We start from the raw sequence: 17,999 nt of genomic DNA, 5'->3' as shown, positions 1-17,999 counted from the left end.
CGGGACAGCTCCTTGCCCTCTCTCCTCCCTGCCCAGGCGGGACAGGGCGATCCGCAGCCTGGCGAGGGGCGCGCAGCTCCAGCCTCCCGCTCCTCGGGAAGCGATCCGTGAAAGAGCACAGATCGGAACGCTCCCGGGATCCATCCCAGCGAGGGGCGGGAGGAGAGAGGGGAGGGGTCCGCGCGGGGGGCGCGGGGCAGGCGGCGGCCGCGCGGCGGGCGGGCGGGAGCGCGCTGGGCGGCGGGAAGCTGTGATCCCGCCGGGGCTCCGCCCGCCGCCAGGATGCCCTCGGCCCAAGGACGGCGAGAGCGCGGCAGCCGCGGAGCCCAGCCGGGGCGGCGCGGCCCCTTCCAGCGGTGTGGTGGTGCAGGTCCGGGAGAAGAAGGGCCCCCCTGCGCGCCGCCATCCCCTACATGCCGTTCGTTGCTGTCATCTGCCTCTTCCTCAACACCTTCGTGCCGGGGCTGGTAGGAGCGCGGGGGCGGAGGAATTGGAGGGGGAGGCGGCGGGGGACAGGGTCCCTTTCTCCCCACCTGCCACTGCTTCGCCCGGTTGCCGGACCCCGCCGCGTACGGCAACTTTCCCCTGACGGCGTCGCGGGAAGGGTGGATGGATGGATTGGAAGGCAGGCAGCAGGCAGGCAACAGGCAGCGAGTCTCAGCGGCCCCGCGGAAAGTTCTTGCAGTTGAGGGCCGGGCCAGCGCCCTGCAGGGTCCTCGGGAGGCCGCGGCCGCGAGATCGGGCTTCTCCCCGACGGCTGTCGGGACCGGGGCTGGGGCACCCGCCCGACCCCGCTCCGTTCTCGCCCGCAGGGCAGCGCTCCGTGACTCTGCGAGGCAGGGGAAATGAATTCCCCGGCCCCGGGGGCTGAGCATCCCCCGCGCGTTCCGGCCGCTCCGTTCTCGCCAGGCGGGGAATTGTGCGCTTTAGGAGAAGGGCTTCGGCTGTTCGGGCTCTCCCGAACTGTGATTTTAGTCAGAGAGGACCAAGGGGCTCGTAGTGACCGCATCGCTCGCCAGCTAAGGCGAGCTTTCAGAGCCCACCTTCCCGCGTTTCCTAAGGAGATCTCTGAAAAATGTTGGAACTGTTTCCCCAGAGAAACTGTGGATGCACAGCTTCTCAATACTAAATCACTGGTGAGCGGCTCAGGTAACGCGTCCCTAAGCTGTGGCTACAGTTCCCTCTATATTTCCCTTTCCTCCTTTTTAATTAGGAAATGCTTGCTGCAACAGGAGCTTAGAGTTTGAACACTACAAAGGCACCTGGAACACAAGGCTAAATACAAGTATTCTAGCTGCAAGCAAAGCAATCACATTTACAAAACTCCAGACAAAATAAAGCCCTCATTAATCCGTACCTCGAGTCTCTCATAGTCTATTCCCGGCTGCTATTTCTGCTCCTGTGGCCACTGCAGAAGCCTTCCTTGTGATAGGGGAGTATCCCCCACCTAGACCTGCTTTTGAAGAGCTACTGCCCTGCCTTTATTTGCTTCATGTGTTTCAGGTGGCCTAATTCTGTAACAAATACGAAATTCTAAAAGTTCTTCTTAAGTAATTCTAAAGTATTACCTAAGTGTGAGTGGTACACTATGTGCAACATATAAAAACCATTGCTGTTCCAGTGTGCTTGCTCTTAACCTGTGGATGTATTCCAGAGGAAAGCTTGTACCTTTTGAAATACCTCCAGAGTTTTGCTGTGGAAGGACTGGCATTGCTGTATGTGCTTCCAGATGCAATGCATTGTGCTCGGATTTGTTGTTTGCACACCCCTTGTGTGCAGCCACCTGAAGAACCTGGAGTGATGAATCAAAGAGAAACTCTCGAGTTGAGTGCTTTCATGGGGTTTTAGGTTGTTGTTATTTAGCACTTACTTTCCCACCATCTTCAGAGAGAGATGTTCAAAGCCAGAGTTTTCAAAGTGAATGTACTTTTCTGTTGGCATTGAAGGCGCTACATCTTCACTGTAGACGTACAGGAAAAAAACTGACTTACCATGCCCTTTTCCTCCTTTGAATGATCTTATACTTCATACTGTGTGGCTTTTAACAGCACACTAGAAAACCCTCAATGTTCTTCCTTCAGCCCAGTAGGGTAGGTGCTCATGAGACATCCTCATGTCAGAATTGGCTGGAAGTGTGGTTATCTGCCCAGAGCTCTGCTCTGGCTGCTGCTGCAGCTCTGCTGGAAGTAGCAGTGTTGTGCCTTCCCTCACACAGAAGGGGTCTAAACACATGCAGATAGCATGTCCTTGCTACAGGTGAGCATGTAGGGTCCCAGTCCATGCTGGCTTGAAGAATTGAGAGTTGAATCTGGACTTTGCAGCCATGTGGTTGTGCTGTCACTGACTGGCTGGATCACCCTAAAATGGTTTTAATTCCTTTTTCGTTTTTTTTAACTGGTGGAGATTTTTATTAAACTTAGTTTGTGTTTGGTACGCTGATTTCAGTAGCACTTTCTGGCTGTCTGTACCACTGTTTCTAGTTATACCCTGTTGAAAAAGTAGCAAAACAAACAAACTACAAATCAAAAGAAATCCTTCCATGTGGCATTCCCACAGGCTGGCAAAATGCAGTGTTTTGGGGATGCATCCTGAGCTCTGTATGCAAAGCATGGCACTTAGTTCATGCATAAATGAACCATTCTCTTAAAGAAGCTGCTAATAGCGTATGCATTTTGATAGAAAATTTACTCTGAGGTAATACACCTGCTTAGAATGAAGCTGTTTACATTCTCAGCCATATCCTGTTGTATATCACGTAGCCTACACACAAGGGGAAACAGGAGGAACACAAATCTACTGGCAGGAATATTCAAGGTAAAAAGAGATCTTGTGCCATTTGTTGCATTTCAGCAATCTCAATGAACTGAGCAACATTTATAAAAATAAATAAGATTTGCAGTGGTGGGAATTATTCACATCAAGGTTATGAGCCTGTTCTCTGTGAGGTAAATGACAAAATTCCCATCAATTCCAGATTTATAACATGTCAAAATGATGTTTCACTGGTTTGCTGTATATTCTGCCTGCTGAAGTAGAGAGTGTGATTGTGTTTAGGTGGTAATGGAAGTTCTCTATTTTTCAGTCCCTGAATTCATCCCTTATCATTTTGCCTGTAGTTGTCATTCATGTGTAGACTCTGCAGTGCGATTGCAATGAAGGGTCAGAAACCATAGAAATAAGGCAAGAATGTGGTCAGCACTGAATAAACCAAGTTTTCCACTGCGTGGAGATGGGTGCATTTGAGGTTTCATTAGTGCCCAGTACCTTGGACCAGTGATATCCAAATAGAAATTGTGCTCTGATTCAGGCTACCAAATCCTCAGGCACTCTTCTCAGAATCTGAAAGTCTCTACTTTTTTTAGTTAATTTATCTTTCCTATTTTATGGAAGTCATCTATGAGGGTGAAATCTGAGAATTTTTAAATATCTGGTTTATTTTTCCTTTTTGCAGTAGTGCTCCATTTGGACAGGAAACATAACACTTTTTCTTTGTTTATAGTAATTTTATTTTTGCAGTTGGTTAATTTTCAGAGTTTTATGTAGTAACCCAGAATGGCAGTTTTTGAGATGCATTGTAAACTGGGTTTTAACTACTCTTTCCATATATGTTACAAAAGACTCGTAGGAATTTGTTCATACCCAGAGGATATGTTAACTTTTGCCTTGCCAAAACTTATAATTCAGACTAAATACAATGTAAAAAAGCTTGATTAGCCCGTCTACTTGTAATCTGTTTTGCAGAACAGCCTTGAAATTACGCTGTGCTTCCATTCACTGCGATAGAAGCAAGCCCTTGGAGATGTTCTGGATCAGTTTTCCGTGGTCCAATGTGGCTTTTCTCATCTGTGTCTTACAGGGCTGTAGGGCTGAGCTGTAATGAAGGTGTCCCTAGCTCAGGTTCATGAAAAGAGCAGATAGTACAAAAGGAAGAAGAGGCAGGACTCAGCGAGTCCTGTGGCAAAAGCCATCGTGCCTTGGCTACCAGCGTTCCAGCTCTGCCAGAGGCACCCTGAGCCACAGACACTGTAACCTCTGCTTTGGCTTTGGGCTTCTGGACTCTGAAGCATCAGGGCCAAATCATGCCATGATGAACTCTGGAGAATGGAAGATGATGATCTCAGCAGCGATAAATGGTGGTGTACCCGGTTCCCGCAGGACTGAGCAGTGTGCACCTCCAGCCGGTACGTGCTGCAGATGGCAGCTGAGAGAAGGGGCTGGCCATGCCCTTTAGCTGGCAGACTGTGTTCCCTTGGAGCTGCCGTGTGCCAGTCAGCGTGGGAGAAGATCTGGCTCCCTGTCATTCCCTGAGCTGATACATGGGAATCTTGCCCTCCTTCCTATCTGTTTTTCCTTCTCTCGACATCACGTGTGTGGGAGGGGGTAAACGAAGGGGGAGAACTTGAGGGAAATGTGAGAAGGGAGTGAAATTGTCTGAAAGTATGAGGTATTCTCCAAGATTAATCCCTCCTGTCAGGAAGGGGGTGGACTTTTGGATCACAGCCTGAATTATACATGTGTACTATTTTTATGCAGGGAGTAATTGAAATACGTAGCATGAAATAATGTTAGTGCAAGATAGGAGAGCAGCCACCCATGTGCCATGAAATAGCCGGTGGAGGAGATCATGAGTGACAGCTCCTCACAGCAGCTAGAGAAAGAAGGGGTGATTCCCAGCCCACTGAACTTTTTTCTTCCACGGTTCCACAGTGCAGCTCTCCCTGTCCCTGAGTATGTCAGCTCCCTGTCACGAGTCTTCTGCCATCTGTTTATTCTACTTTGGTCTCGATAGAGTTCAAGGACTGTACCTTCAGCTCTGTGAATATGGCTCTAATGTTCGATTCATGGAAGCCAAGCATCTTCTCATTAGGCACCATTCCTCTCTCGAGCAGAATGAGCTCTCCAAAGAGCTGAACAGAAGTGCAGAACACAACAGTTGAGAAAGTTGCAGGGATAAGGTCTGCATAAAATTATCAATACCCATTTTATTTTTGTGGTTGGAATGGTAAATAGATGCCTCAAGCAAACATCCATTGCTTTCATTACTGAAACAAAGAATTTCAAGGGAAAAAATAGATTTTCTTATCTACAGTAGGAAAACACTGCAAAAAGAAATTGGAGCTTTCAGACATCTGTGCATTAAAATCTCAAACTTGCTTTGGTATTTATGATCCTTTTAAATTATTTTTTTCTTATAGACATGCAAACCAATGAATCTGTGTGATTTACAAGCTCATCTGAGGAAAACAAAGGTTTTTCTCAAGTCTTTATATGAATTTGTGTTTGTGAACTTTACTGCTGCAATTCTTTAGCTAACATTGCCCTTTCAGCCTGTGATATATAGACTGCTGGTAATCTGCAGAAACAAGCTATTTATTCGTGGAAAATAATTAAACAAAGCAAACCTATCTACCAGTAGACTTCACTCTGTTGGGTTTTGTATTTTCCACTGAAAAGGTCAAGAAGTTCTTTATGGTAATTTGTTCATCTGCTTGTGCAAGGTGGAAAATGAGACCTGTGTTAAAATGTGTGTATCCAGGTTACTGCTCCGTTGGTGGTAGCAGTGTTATCAGCTGTGCAGGAGATGATCCTCAGTGAGGTAAAGCTGGGCACAGGAACAACTGGATCTCAGGTTTCTGCACCTGCAGGGCCTTGTTCTTGTCAGTATGTTGAAGGCCATTGACTTCCTCTTTTTTTGTTTGTTTTTTTTTTTTTTTTAACAACAGAGATTTAAGCAAGAAATCTGAATGTCTTCTATAACTTACTTGGCTGATGGTGTTGAACAGTCACTCAACGAACTTGCCAGTACAGGGTAGTCTGGAATATTTTTGTGCCATGAAGTGTCTGGACCATCTAGAATGATAAAGAAGCTTGGAAAACTCAAAAGAGATTCACAGCTAATTTGTGATCTCAATAAATGCCGAAGTATTTCAAGTTTGTAGCTCCTTGGTAGAGACAACTCCAGCCAGTGTACTTGATCAGCAGAAAACACCCCCAAAAAACAGGTACTATCTCTGCTGAGGGACCTGATCTGGCTCCTCAGTTTTAATCCAGCATCCAATGGCATGCCCTGATGTATTTTTGTAAGAAAGCTGCTTTCTGCTTTGCCCACACTTGCCTGAATACTTAATATAATCTTATTCCTCCCTCTCCTTTGTGTAACTGTGGATCCCTTCCTTGAGTTTATCTGCTTAGCCACAGTGGTCACACAAGTATGTGCTGTCATACTCATCATCCTCCAGTGAGCCTTGCTTTACAAATGCATACACAGCAAAAGCACAGCAGGGCCTTGTTCGTGACCACAGCCTCAAGTCACACTCCAAATATTTAGCACTGTTTATTTCCTTTGGTTAGTTTTTGCTCTTCACTTGTTACAGTTGGTAAAAGTCAGCTGTTAAGCTCCCCTTGCATTTAAAATGACTTTTTGGTTCGTTTCACTGTCAATCTGTACACTAACCTAGTGCTGCTGCCTTTGAATTGCTGTCAGTGCCAGACCAGCTAAAATGCAAAGAAGTTTATCTTACCTCCCTCGTGCCTTCTGTTTCCATGAAAATAGAAGACAAAAGAAATGGCCAGGGACATTTTTGTTCAGTGCTTTTTGTTCACTGCTGTGGTTGAAGCAGCTCTGTGGAGGTATTCATTACTTAATGAACACGTAAGGAGACAGGGTTTGCTCAGCATCTTGTAATCGTGTTTGTCATTTAATGCAATTTGGACAGATGTACTTGAAGATTAGGAGTGAAGGTGAGAGCAGACAGCAGAGAAGAGCTGTTAAATGGCCAAGTAAACCAACTGAATTTTAAGTCTAGAAAGCTGTTCCAGATGAAGGGTGTGACATGAGGGAAAATAGAGAATCAAGTCCAGGAGGAGAAAAGCACATTCACAGAGATATGGTGAGAAGGCAAAAGAACTGGAACTTCTTGCAGCAAGAGAGTAAATGAATGAAAGGATTTAAAGACAAAAGTAACTTGAATGAGGAGAGTGCTTTTAACAGGTGAATTTTGGCTACTCTGGGTTGCAGGATAGAGGTGAATTGTTCTCCTCCTCTGAATCAGTGGGTGTGATTTACGAAGTCTGATAAAGCACCATTGCCTGCAGCATTTTGCTGCCATTTATTCTCTACACCATGAAAAGAGCATTCAGAGTTTGTGGAGCTGTTCAAGATCATCCATGGATGAGTGGGAAGCAGAAACCAGGTTCCTCAGGCTCTTTCTTACCCATCAAATTGTGTGCAGTGCCCTGAACACAAACACACCCGTAGGTGGCAGTGGCTGGCACAAAGCACAAAGGTGAATTTTAGAATCTCTATCCAGTTTTGAATTTTGTGGAGAAACAAATGATTGGATGGTAATGGGATTCTAAAATAGGCCTAAAGTTTTTCAAAGGGACTGGAGTTTGCAATTGATTTATGAAAACTTATATTTAGAGGTAACCTGGAAAGGAAAACAGGAAAAGAGCTTCTTTTCTTACCTTCTATGAGATATAAAATCAAGCTGATATATAACATTCCTTCAGAATTTGAAATTCTGAATTCCTTCAGTTTTTGGACTAACTTCATTTCAGAACTTTACAGCTTTAAAGTTATACAGTTGCAGCACTGCAGTGGATGCCTGTGAACTTGGTTGGAGTGCTGTGCAAAGATGATGGTCACAGAATCACAGAAGAGACTGTTTCAGTTCTAAGTGACGTGAAATGATCATCTTGTCCAACTGCCTGACCGACTCAGGGCTGACCAAGTTAGAGCATGTTATTAAGGCCGTTATCCAAATGCCTTTTAAATGCTGACAGGCTTGGGGCATCAACCAACTCTATAGCAAGCCTGTTCCGGTATTCGACCACCCTCTTGGTAAAGAAATGCTTCCTAATGTCCGGTCTGAACCTACCCTGGTGCAGCTTTGAATCATTCCCATGCATCCTATCACAAGATCTCAGGGAGATCAGGATCTCCCTCCCCACTTCCCTTCCTCAGGAAGCTGTAGAGAGCAATGAGGTCGCCCCTTAGCCTCCTTTTCCCCAAACTAGACAAGCCCAGAGTCCTCAGCTGCTCCTCACAGGACATTCCTTCCAGACTACATCTGAAAGAAGGTAAACCAGTTTAGAGTGTTGTACCCATGTCCAGTTTTTGGGATTTTATTAGTATAAAAGTTCTGGCATCTGGCAAACCTTACGGGCAATTAAAAACATTATCTGTGCCTTGCACAACTTCTGCTGGAAGTTACAGCTCCAGCAGCAAGGGAAGAAGGAGGGAGTACCCACCTCTGCTGCAGCTACTCCAGGTCAGTCCAACATCTTACTTGAAGCTGCAGTTAGAGCTCATTTGCCTTTCAGATGTTGATCTGTGACCTGGAGCAGTTGTGGTGCTATGCACATGTAGGAAAGCTGGTGTGGCAGCAGCTCCTTAGCAAGGAGCTGGAGAGAGCATCACACAGCAACCTTAGGCATCACTGAGTGCAAGTCAGACCCAGGACATGGCATCAGCACGGGCCCAGCCTCACCTGAGAAAGAAACGTTTGTGTTCATTGAGCTTGCTTTAGGGATTGCAGGAATGTGAAACCTCAGTTTCCCTGGTTCTGCTGAAGGTTGGGAGCTTTTTTCATTAAAGGAAGGAATTAACCCCTCTTCCTCTTCACAGGTTTTTTGAGCATTTATATTAACTAGGGAGCCCCAAAATGAAAATACTGTCAGAACTTGAGAACAATCACATGCTGTTCTACCTAGTTGTATTTCACTTGTTGATTTCTGATGTTATAAACTTAGGTTTCATTCTGTGTAGAGTCAAGGAAAAAATAAGTGGACAGAACTTGAATAGTTGATTTAAAATACTCATTTCCACGGTTTGTTTTCTCCCCATTTTACCACTTAAAAGCTGTTCTCACGCTCCTTCCTCCAACAATGTAGTCCTTGTAATAAAGGCAGTTCAAAGCTCAATGTTTCCATTCCAAAGGAGTTACAGACCAAACAATTTCTAATTACTTGACAGCCCCTCAAAAGGCCTTGCAGTACAATCCTGAATAACACAATATTTGGTGTTTCCTTAGAACCCTGTCCCCTGAGGGTCTTGATTAGATGAGAATCTCTGCTTTCAGGAAAAGAAAAAAATGTAACTCCTATGGCTTTGGAGCAGGATTTGAAGATAATGATCCTGTCTCAAAAAAAAAAACAAAAAAAACAACCAAAAAACCAAAAAAGGGAAGGCTGGGGGAAGAAAGAATGAATTGACTTTTTTTTTTTAATGATCTCAGTTTTGGAAAACCTGAGTCATGATTTTTCAGCACTGAAGGATGCCAATATTATAACAAGCTTTTAAATTAAAAAAAAAAGGATACCTTGTTAAGTAACTTACAATTCTGCCCAACTAGACAAAACCATGGACACCCATGTCTTTGAGCATATGATCATGAAATATCCAGACTAGTAAATACAAATGAGATGCTTGATGAAAACTGATGGGCAATACACTAACTTAAATTAAAAATTCCAGTATCAACATACCCAAAGGATATGCCTGGAGTGGATCATGGTCAAATCTTGTTAGAGGAAAGGGTGAATCGATAGAGGAACTCTTGGAAACATAATCACATTCTCTGCAGGGGTTCATCCTGTACATTTCCAACTTCAGTAATAATGCTTATACAAGGAACTTTGCAGGGGTCTAAGGCTGCCATCCTTTAGAACATGAATTTAAACAAATGACAGATCATGATCCAGCATCTCACCAGCTTGTCATTTGTCTAGGCTGAACTCTTAGTTTGCCACAAGCATTGAAGAATATCCACACAAAACTTACAAATTGTGGATAACAATTTTATTTCAGTTAAAACACAAGTAAGTGCTAGTGTCAATAAGGCTTTGAAGAACGAAGATTTATTGAAGAATAAGAGGTAGATTATAATGAGCCATTGTTTGAAGTTCACTGTGTTAAAAAGTTGAGTCATTTTACAAAATATGAATCATTAGGTTTTTATGAAAATATTTTACCTGAAATAAGCCCCAGTGATCACATTAGTATGGCACTGTCCAGCTGAAATAGTTTTGCTGTTTAAGTCTAAAATATAATGCATATCTACTCCATGTGCCAATATGGTGAAGTGAGATGACAGCTTTAAAGGAAAGCCTTATGTAGGTAGAAAACCCTTTGTTGTATCTGTTTAAGTACATTCATAAAAGAATGGAGTTTAGATTTTATAAATTGGTTTTGTTAATTTGCTATTTTTAAAATACTTGCAAGACCTCTTCTGTTGCCATGACAATTTGATTTCCATAAACATGATATTTTGTATATGACTATACAACATTGTATTTGCTATGCTGTGTGGGGAAAGGAGATGGCAACTTGACACCACAGAAATCAATATGCAGAGAGGCCCATAAAGTCAGACATCTCACCAGTAGTGGTCTGGACTGGGTTCTTTATACTGTGATAAAATAAGCTCTTGGATCAAGGTATATGTATTTATATTTCCTGTAATTTTTTTTTTTTTTATGTCTTCTTGCAAACACTGTTTTGGATTCAGGTGGCTTTAAGTTTCCTTTCCACTGAAAATTGGTTCCAAGAATCTGAAGACTAAATTCCAGTTAAAAGCAGAGCTGGACCTCCTTGGATCTACATATACAAAAGAGCTGTAAGGACATACAACTCTCATAGCTCTGCAACACACTCTGGAGTTGCTGTCTTAGTGGGAGGGGTTCACAAAGGATTTAGAACAGTGAGAAAGGACTGGTCAAAAATTGAGACATTTGTGAGGTGTAGCCAGAAGAAAATTCCTCTCTAGCTCTGGTACTGTCATGATTCTCCATACTTTCCTTCTGTCTTTGTGAAATGATTGCAACAAATCTGACCCATTTCCAAACTCATTTGCACCAGGCCAGTTACCAAGTAACCCATCGAAGGAGTTGGAACATTGATTCCGATGTAGTTAGACAATTTGATTAGTGTGGATTCTCTGGATTGGCCATCAAATTACCTCTCTAGATCTATTTAATTGTGAAAGCATTGCCAGATCTTCCGACCTGTAGTGCAAGGATGATAACGCTTTTTTGCTGCATGTCTTTCTTCATTAGCTCTTCACCCGACAAACTAATCAATACCAGGGAAGGCTTAGCAAGGCTTTTACAAAACAAGCACTAAACTTTTTTAAAAACAATGTTTTAGACTCAGCATCACGAGATTTTTTTTCCCCTCCTACTGAAATTTCATTGTGGCTGCAGAGAGCTGGTGGGATGGTTCCTTGTCTCATGTTAAAGAGAGAAAAGAGCACAGGGACTACAGTCATTGTCAATTGTGAGTACAAAAACACTCTCTCATTTTCTCTTTTAAAAGCCAGAATGTAATTTCATACATTGACTTGCATCTGAGTACTTATCTCACTCAGTCCCCCTGCTCCTCCCACAAAAACAATGTGGAAATGGGTTCTCCTGACACTCCTTTGGAGCTAACTCCCGTGGTGATTTAACTTGCTTTTTGTTTACAATGGTCAGCTGTACAGGTGACCTGTTTTTTTTGCCTTGAGGCTTAGCCCCTCACGTCTGTGCATTGCCACAAAAGGTCAGCCTCCTTTTACACCCACACTGCAGAGGTGTAGCCAGCTGCACACGTGCAGAGCAGAGCAGGAACCAAGCCATGAGTGTGGACAGCACAATGGGGAGGACTCTGTGCTCAGCCAGTCCGTGTCACCAACCCATCTTGATCCAAATAACACCTTATGCACAAGGGTGCCCAGAAGCAAATGCTTGTTTCCAACAGAGTTAAGCCTCAGTATTTCCGCTTTGGATGGCAGATTCAAGGCAATGCAGTTAAAATTAGGATCTGTCTCCTTGTGCCGTGTGCAGCTGACGCTTAGAAGAAACCCATGGTGGAGCTGGGAATGGAATTTAGACCAAGCATTAGTTCCCAGGAACCACTCTTGCTCAGAAGCTACACAGGGAATCCTTCTTTCACTGAAGCTGTGATGAATAAATGGGAACAGTCTACTCTTAGTATTACTGACAAGGAACCAAAGATTTTTCTTCTGCATATTAACTAAAACATGGTGTATGTTGCACAAGAGAAAATCTGTCCCATATGTGTATATGTTCTGCTCTTACATCAGTGCTTTCAATCCACTAGATGTTCTTCCTGTGCTTGTTTACTCTGTGTGCCAAGGCAGAACCTGGACAGAGAGGGTGTCCCCTTTCTAGTTGCTCCGTAGATCCCAGGTCGCATTGCTTGGAACACCAAGCAGTCATTTGAACCAGTGCAAAACAGGTATAAAATGTTCCCATTGCAAGCTTAACTCACTTGTCAGAACTGAGAATCCACAATATGCAGAGCAATGTGGTGTTGAGCCTCTAGAACTATTTTGTCTCACCTCTGCTCACCATTTTTGCTTCTTGTAACATTGAGCTGGCCCCTTGAGGTTGCTCCTGTGAATAAGTATTACTTACTGTAAAGAAGAGTTGCAGAGCTGAGCTCTTACATTGCCCTTTAAGCCAGAGAAGACTCTTGCCAAGTTGCAGTACCAAGCAGGACACCCGTTGAGAATTGTATTTCCCAAATTAGCCAGCAAACAAAGCTAAAAATAAATTAGCTTGCATCCTAAAACTTAATCTGCTTTCTCCCCTACAAATGTGGGTTTGTTTTAAATATTTATGACACTTCATCGCAGACCAGTAAATGTTCTTTAGTACATTTTGTAAAAGGAATGATAGGTAAATGACATGATAGACTTAAATCACAGTCACTGGAATAAGTTTTCTCAAGAAGTCCACTATTTACTGGTGTGAGAAATGCCAGGAAGGTAGTCAAGCAGGGCTTTGCAGATTATTTCAGTAGCACTGTGGAGTGCTGACGACACTAGATCTATTATGATATAGAAGGGAACGTTAAGATATGAATGTTATGTCACACACTTAGACTCTTTGCAGTCTGAATGGAGAATTCAGAGGAGATAAGCAGCTGAAGGTTGTCTGGGAAGTTGGTGGCAGAACTGGCAAGAGAATCTCCATGGACTTCTTGCAGTTCAGTGCCTCAAATAATGCAGCCATACTTTAGTTTCCATTAATCTCTTCCAAGAAAATTGTTATTAAAGAATTACCCCTTGGACTTTGTGTTCTTCAAGAAGCAAAGTGTTGTCTGTGCCATGCATTAATGAGAACATGGTAAACACATAGGATGGACAAGACAGTTTTTAGTTTGGGTGTGCTGGTTACTCCCTGGCATGTTTCTATGATCTGATTTATGCCTGTGAAAGCTACACACTATCTTGTATGCACAGAAGGGACTTCAGCATGTTTTAGTTAGTATATGGCAAAAAAGAAAACCCACACCAAAACCCCAAGCCAAGCAAGCACAGATACACCCCAGATTCACCATTTGAAAGAACACTGATTTATACTATGCTATAGTTTAGTATTAACCAATATTTGCTCCACTGTATTCCTTCTTGTTTGCACCACAGTTGTGCACAAAATGGGGCCTTATTGTGGTCTTTAAAAAGTAGTTTTAAAATATATTATTTATACAACTATGTACGTGACCATGGCACTGTACAGATGATGGGAAAAGAATAAGTCCTATCCCAGAAGGCTGTGATAATAATTTAACCTCAAGAGTCAGAGCCTAGTTAAAAGAAATCCTAATAAAAACACACAATACAGTGTAATAAAAAGAAAAATATTTCCTTGAGTTGTATGTTTAAAGGCAGTGTTTTAAAGGCACAGTTGGGACTTGTTTCTTAGCAACAGGGCTCATCTGAGCCCTACAAACACTGTCAAGTTGGAAAAAGATACCCTCAAGAAGAAAAGCAATATGAAAGGAGCTAGAAACATCAAATTTAGACATCTTTCTGCTGTTGCAGCAGGAGCATTTCATCAGCATTGCAAGAGCCTCCAGGCAACGACAAGGTCATTTTGATACACTGTAATGATCAGAACTAAGAACTCATCTGTACTTCTCTTTATCATCAGGGAAGAACAGTAGAAATATTATTTAAAAATAGGTGCACTGGTATTACCATAAACCACAGTTTAAGTCCTGTGATCCTTCTGTATCCATAGTAACATGGCTGTATTCTACCCTGAGGGCATAGGAGTCCTGCAGAACAGAGTCCTTGCTCTCTTTTACCTCATGCTGTGTCCAGTACTAGAAGTTTCAGAGGAAGATCTGTAATGAACAGAGTTAAAAGCACTAACTGGCCTGTAGCAAAAGCTCCTCCTAAAGGAGTTGATTAGCTGGCTGATACACCAAAGCAGGAGATAATTTTTAATAGTATTATTTACCCAAAATAGCTTAACAGCAAACATCATTTTTATTGGATGTATCAGATAGGATCCATCTATCTACCTGTGCATCTGAGTTGGTTGGCGTTGTAGTTTGTAGGGAGGAATTAGGCACTACCAGCATGTGACTCATCTCTTTAAAATAGGTTAAGTGAATCACACCCTCTGGGGGCCTCTGTCTCTTTTTTTCTTTTGGTTTTTTTTTTTTTTTTTGCCTGCAAAGGGTAACTGGCTCAGATTGAGACACTTCCCTTGCAGATATCTGAAGTTAGATCAGATCAAAGCTACCCATTAACTGGTTGGCAAAACAAGGCATTTGCTTTAATAGTTTCAAAATACATCATGCACTGCCCACACATCCTTTTGGATCTCATCTTGTCCCTACAAGAACTCAAGTAGTTCTGACCTCCATGCTGTTTCTTAGTGCATGTACATCTACCATGTCTCATGTAAGTTGTACATTTTTGAAGCTTAGACCTCCTCTCTTTCTCTTGAGTCTGTAATTTCCATCATTGCCCTTCCCCATAGCTCTCTGCTAGCTCTTTTTCAAAGTATATGAGTGTTGGGTGTTTGTAGCAGGGTTTGGACAGCAGAGCACTGCAGGGAAGGAGGGGGACACATCTTTGAGAACATGCAAGAGAGACATGCACGGAGAGCCCATGCTGGACCATAACTCCTGACAGGAACTGCAACTTGTGGAGAGCCCATGCTAGAGCAGATTTCTCCCAAAGGACTGCAGCCTGTGGAACAATTGGCACCAGACCTGAGGAAAAGCATCGAGAAAGGAGTGGGAGAGAGGAACTGCGGAGAACTGACCACAACTCCTGTCATTCCCCATGCATCCTGCTCTGTTCAGAGTGGGGCAGAGGTAGAGGAATCAGGAATAGAAGAGTGAAGTTGAACCTAGGAGCAGGGGCAAAATAAGGGGTGAGGGTGGTATTTTATTTCTCACTATCCAAACTTATTTTAATTGACAGTAAATTGACTTTCCCCAAGTCCAGTCTGTTTCACCTCTGGCAGTAATGGTAAGTGATCTTGTTATTTCTCTCAACACACAAACTTTTTTTAATCTTATTTCCCCCCTCTGTCCTATAGAGGGGAAGGGGAGTGAGAGAGTGGCTGGGTGGGTGTCTGGTAGCCAGTCAGCTCACCATAGCACATCATTGATTTCTGTCCTGCTCTTCCATAGCATTCCTTCTTAGCAATCTAAAAATCTCAACAGCTTTGCTGACTGTGGAACACCTTCAGCACATGTTCTCACTGCAGAATGTTTTTTGGGTTTTTTTGCAAATAATATTTGCAAATTTAAATAACCATTGCAAAATGGTGCTTTTAGATCCCTTCTTTGAAGGATGTGCTGAATGTTCACAATGTTTCTTCCTTTTTGCATTATCTGAGGAATATAAAATATGAGAGAGGTCCTTTCATGCTCTGTAGCATTCAGAGCTGCTATATTTGGGAATGGGGCTGACAGGTGAAGTCAGATGAATCTTGAGAACTGGCTGCTGCCTCTCCTCACTTTTCCCCAGTCAACCATGATGATGCCTGGCAGCAATTTCTGGTTGTGATAACTGATGTAGAGAGGTTTCCCTTCTCACTTTTCTGGCTTCTGGGACACTGACATCTCCATCAGAAAATTGATTGTGGCAGTTTAAGGAGCTACAGCTGAAGTAACAGTATCTGTCCCTTGATCTTATCTGGAGATTGCATACCTCCAATCAAGAGATGGCAGAGGGAACCATCTGCTAATAACTCAGTGCAAAGGCATGCTTAAAGCTAACTTTAAATATAGGAAAGCTTTGGTAAGACTTTGCACTGAATTTGTTGTGACTCAGATATGTGTTCTCTTCTGTTGACTCCGATACAGGCTTATAACCTGTACTAAGAAGAGATTAATTGCCTGGCCACTGTTCCTCTTCAGCCTGTAAGCCCTCATATAGTTACTGGATCTGTTTTGCTTTCCTCAAGTCGTAAAAAACTCAGCCAATATCATTCACACTGCTTAAACAGGAAGGAATATAAACTATGACAGCACAGGAAAGACATTTCAGATGAACATTCTTTACTATCCTGTAAATATACTCATTTTCTGATACATACTCATAATCCTAATCTGTATATTTCACTTTCAATATAGCCAAAAGCCATGGAGGGCAGTGAGGCTAAACTGGGAAAGCCAGAATGGGATTAAATATCCTGATAGCTCTTTCACTATGGCTGGAGGCATGATTTAGCCTGGAATTCCTTGATTTCACTGGGAATTTGATGCCTAAGTGTTTTCAAAAGTCCATGCTTTAGCTTCTTTGCCTTCCTTCTATCATTCTTCAACAGAAGGAAGAGAACATTAGCATACGTAATTACAGACATGCACTGGGGTATCATTAGTACTTATAAGATGCTAAAATAAGGAGAACTAGATGAAGTGCTGTTCTTGGTCAGTATGGACATTAGGAGAGAAGAGACAGTATGTTCGAAGCAGAGTAAGTAGAAAAATAGATGCAGTTACTTGCATATGTTAAATAAAATACTGAAGGATTATAAATAGTTTAGGGCCAGACGTTTGAGAAGGATAAGAACTATGTTTGTGTTCTCTCCCTGCTGAGCAGTTTGGCTCAGCTGTTAATTTTCACTAACTGGAAAATAAAAAGCACTTTTCTAATAGACTTGTATTGCTTTAATCCCAGATCTAGAAACGTGATGTGTCACATGGATCCCACGGATAGTGCAGACTGCCTGCCTTGTATGTTTGCCACTCAGCTAGCAATGATGAGGCTGAACTTTCCCACAGCACCAGGCAGGTTCTTCTTTGTATAGCCAATGTGTCAGCAAATGCACCAGCACCTTCTCCAGATACTCCTTTCTTCCTCAAGGTATTCTATGATTTAGGAACTTCCTACCCCACAAGTTGTAGTTGCATCCCAGTGTTGTAGTAGCCTTCAACTGACCTTTCTTCTGTGTGTATTTTGATCAGTATTAGTTTAATTAATACTGAGGAGAATTAACCACAATTTTTACTCCATCCAGTCCTCTTACCACCCCAAATCTGGTCTTGCTTTCTGTCAGATGCAACAGTTGAGAAGAATACAGAGCAAATTGCAAAGGCAAATGCAAAGATTTCCAAAGAGTCCCTGCGCTGCCTCTAGTTTCTTGCAGGGGAACACAGTAGAAACTGCCAGGGGAGCACTGCAGCCTTGAGCTCACTGTGCTTAGTGATCCTTCATGAATCATACATTTAGGATGGTTTGTTCCACCTACACCCCAGGTCCACCCAGGATCCCAATTTTGCCCAATTTTCTACTTGAGAAATATTTTCTGGGCGAGACCTCAGGCAGTCTGCACAACCCTGAGGAACCTAAGGAGTTCGATCTATGCATTTTGAACTTAAACTTCCCTTCTGCCCTGCTGTCCTGTGTACCAACTTGCTATTGCTTTTCCCTGCAAGGAGCTGCTGTAGGACAGTGGTTCCCTTTGTAGAGCACAGTGTAATCATTATGGATGTGAGATCCTACAATAAACCCTTCTTCGAGTATTGCATTGTCTTAATCGCCCTCGTGTCTGAGATGGAGACGTGTGCCTTGCTGTGGATGGCTCTGATGTCCCAAAATGTTGGTCCTGTTATAATCTGTCTTCAAGAAAAGGAATAAAGTGCAGTCTGTGATGTGGTCTTAATGCATTGACATATTTGGATTTTGCGTGGAACAGCGCTAGAAAATACGAATTGTAAAATTTAAGGTAATTTTTCATGA

The 17,999-nt window shown here is 42.9% G+C and overlaps 1 protein-coding gene across 1 annotated transcript in view; it reads left to right on the top strand.

Moving 5' to 3' along the window:
• Positions 1-369: 369 nt before the first annotated feature.
• Positions 370-17,999, top strand: part of STUM (stum, mechanosensory transduction mediator homolog) — a 47,885-nt gene continuing 30,255 nt past the window's right edge. The window contains exon 1 of the mRNA XM_029965065.1: positions 370-467. Within this exon, the coding sequence (XP_029820925.1) occupies positions 414-467 (54 nt within the window). The 5' untranslated portion in view covers positions 370-413. The remainder of the gene's footprint in view (positions 468-17,999) is intronic.

Source organism: Manacus vitellinus, unplaced genomic scaffold, assembly GCF_001715985.3.
Source record: "Manacus vitellinus isolate BGI_N305 unplaced genomic scaffold, ASM171598v3 scaffold_8_pilon, whole genome shotgun sequence".
Taxonomy (NCBI): Eukaryota; Metazoa; Chordata; class Aves; order Passeriformes; family Pipridae; genus Manacus; species Manacus vitellinus.
Note: the sequence above shows the minus strand (reverse complement) of the source record. Positions and strands in the feature narration are given on the sequence as shown.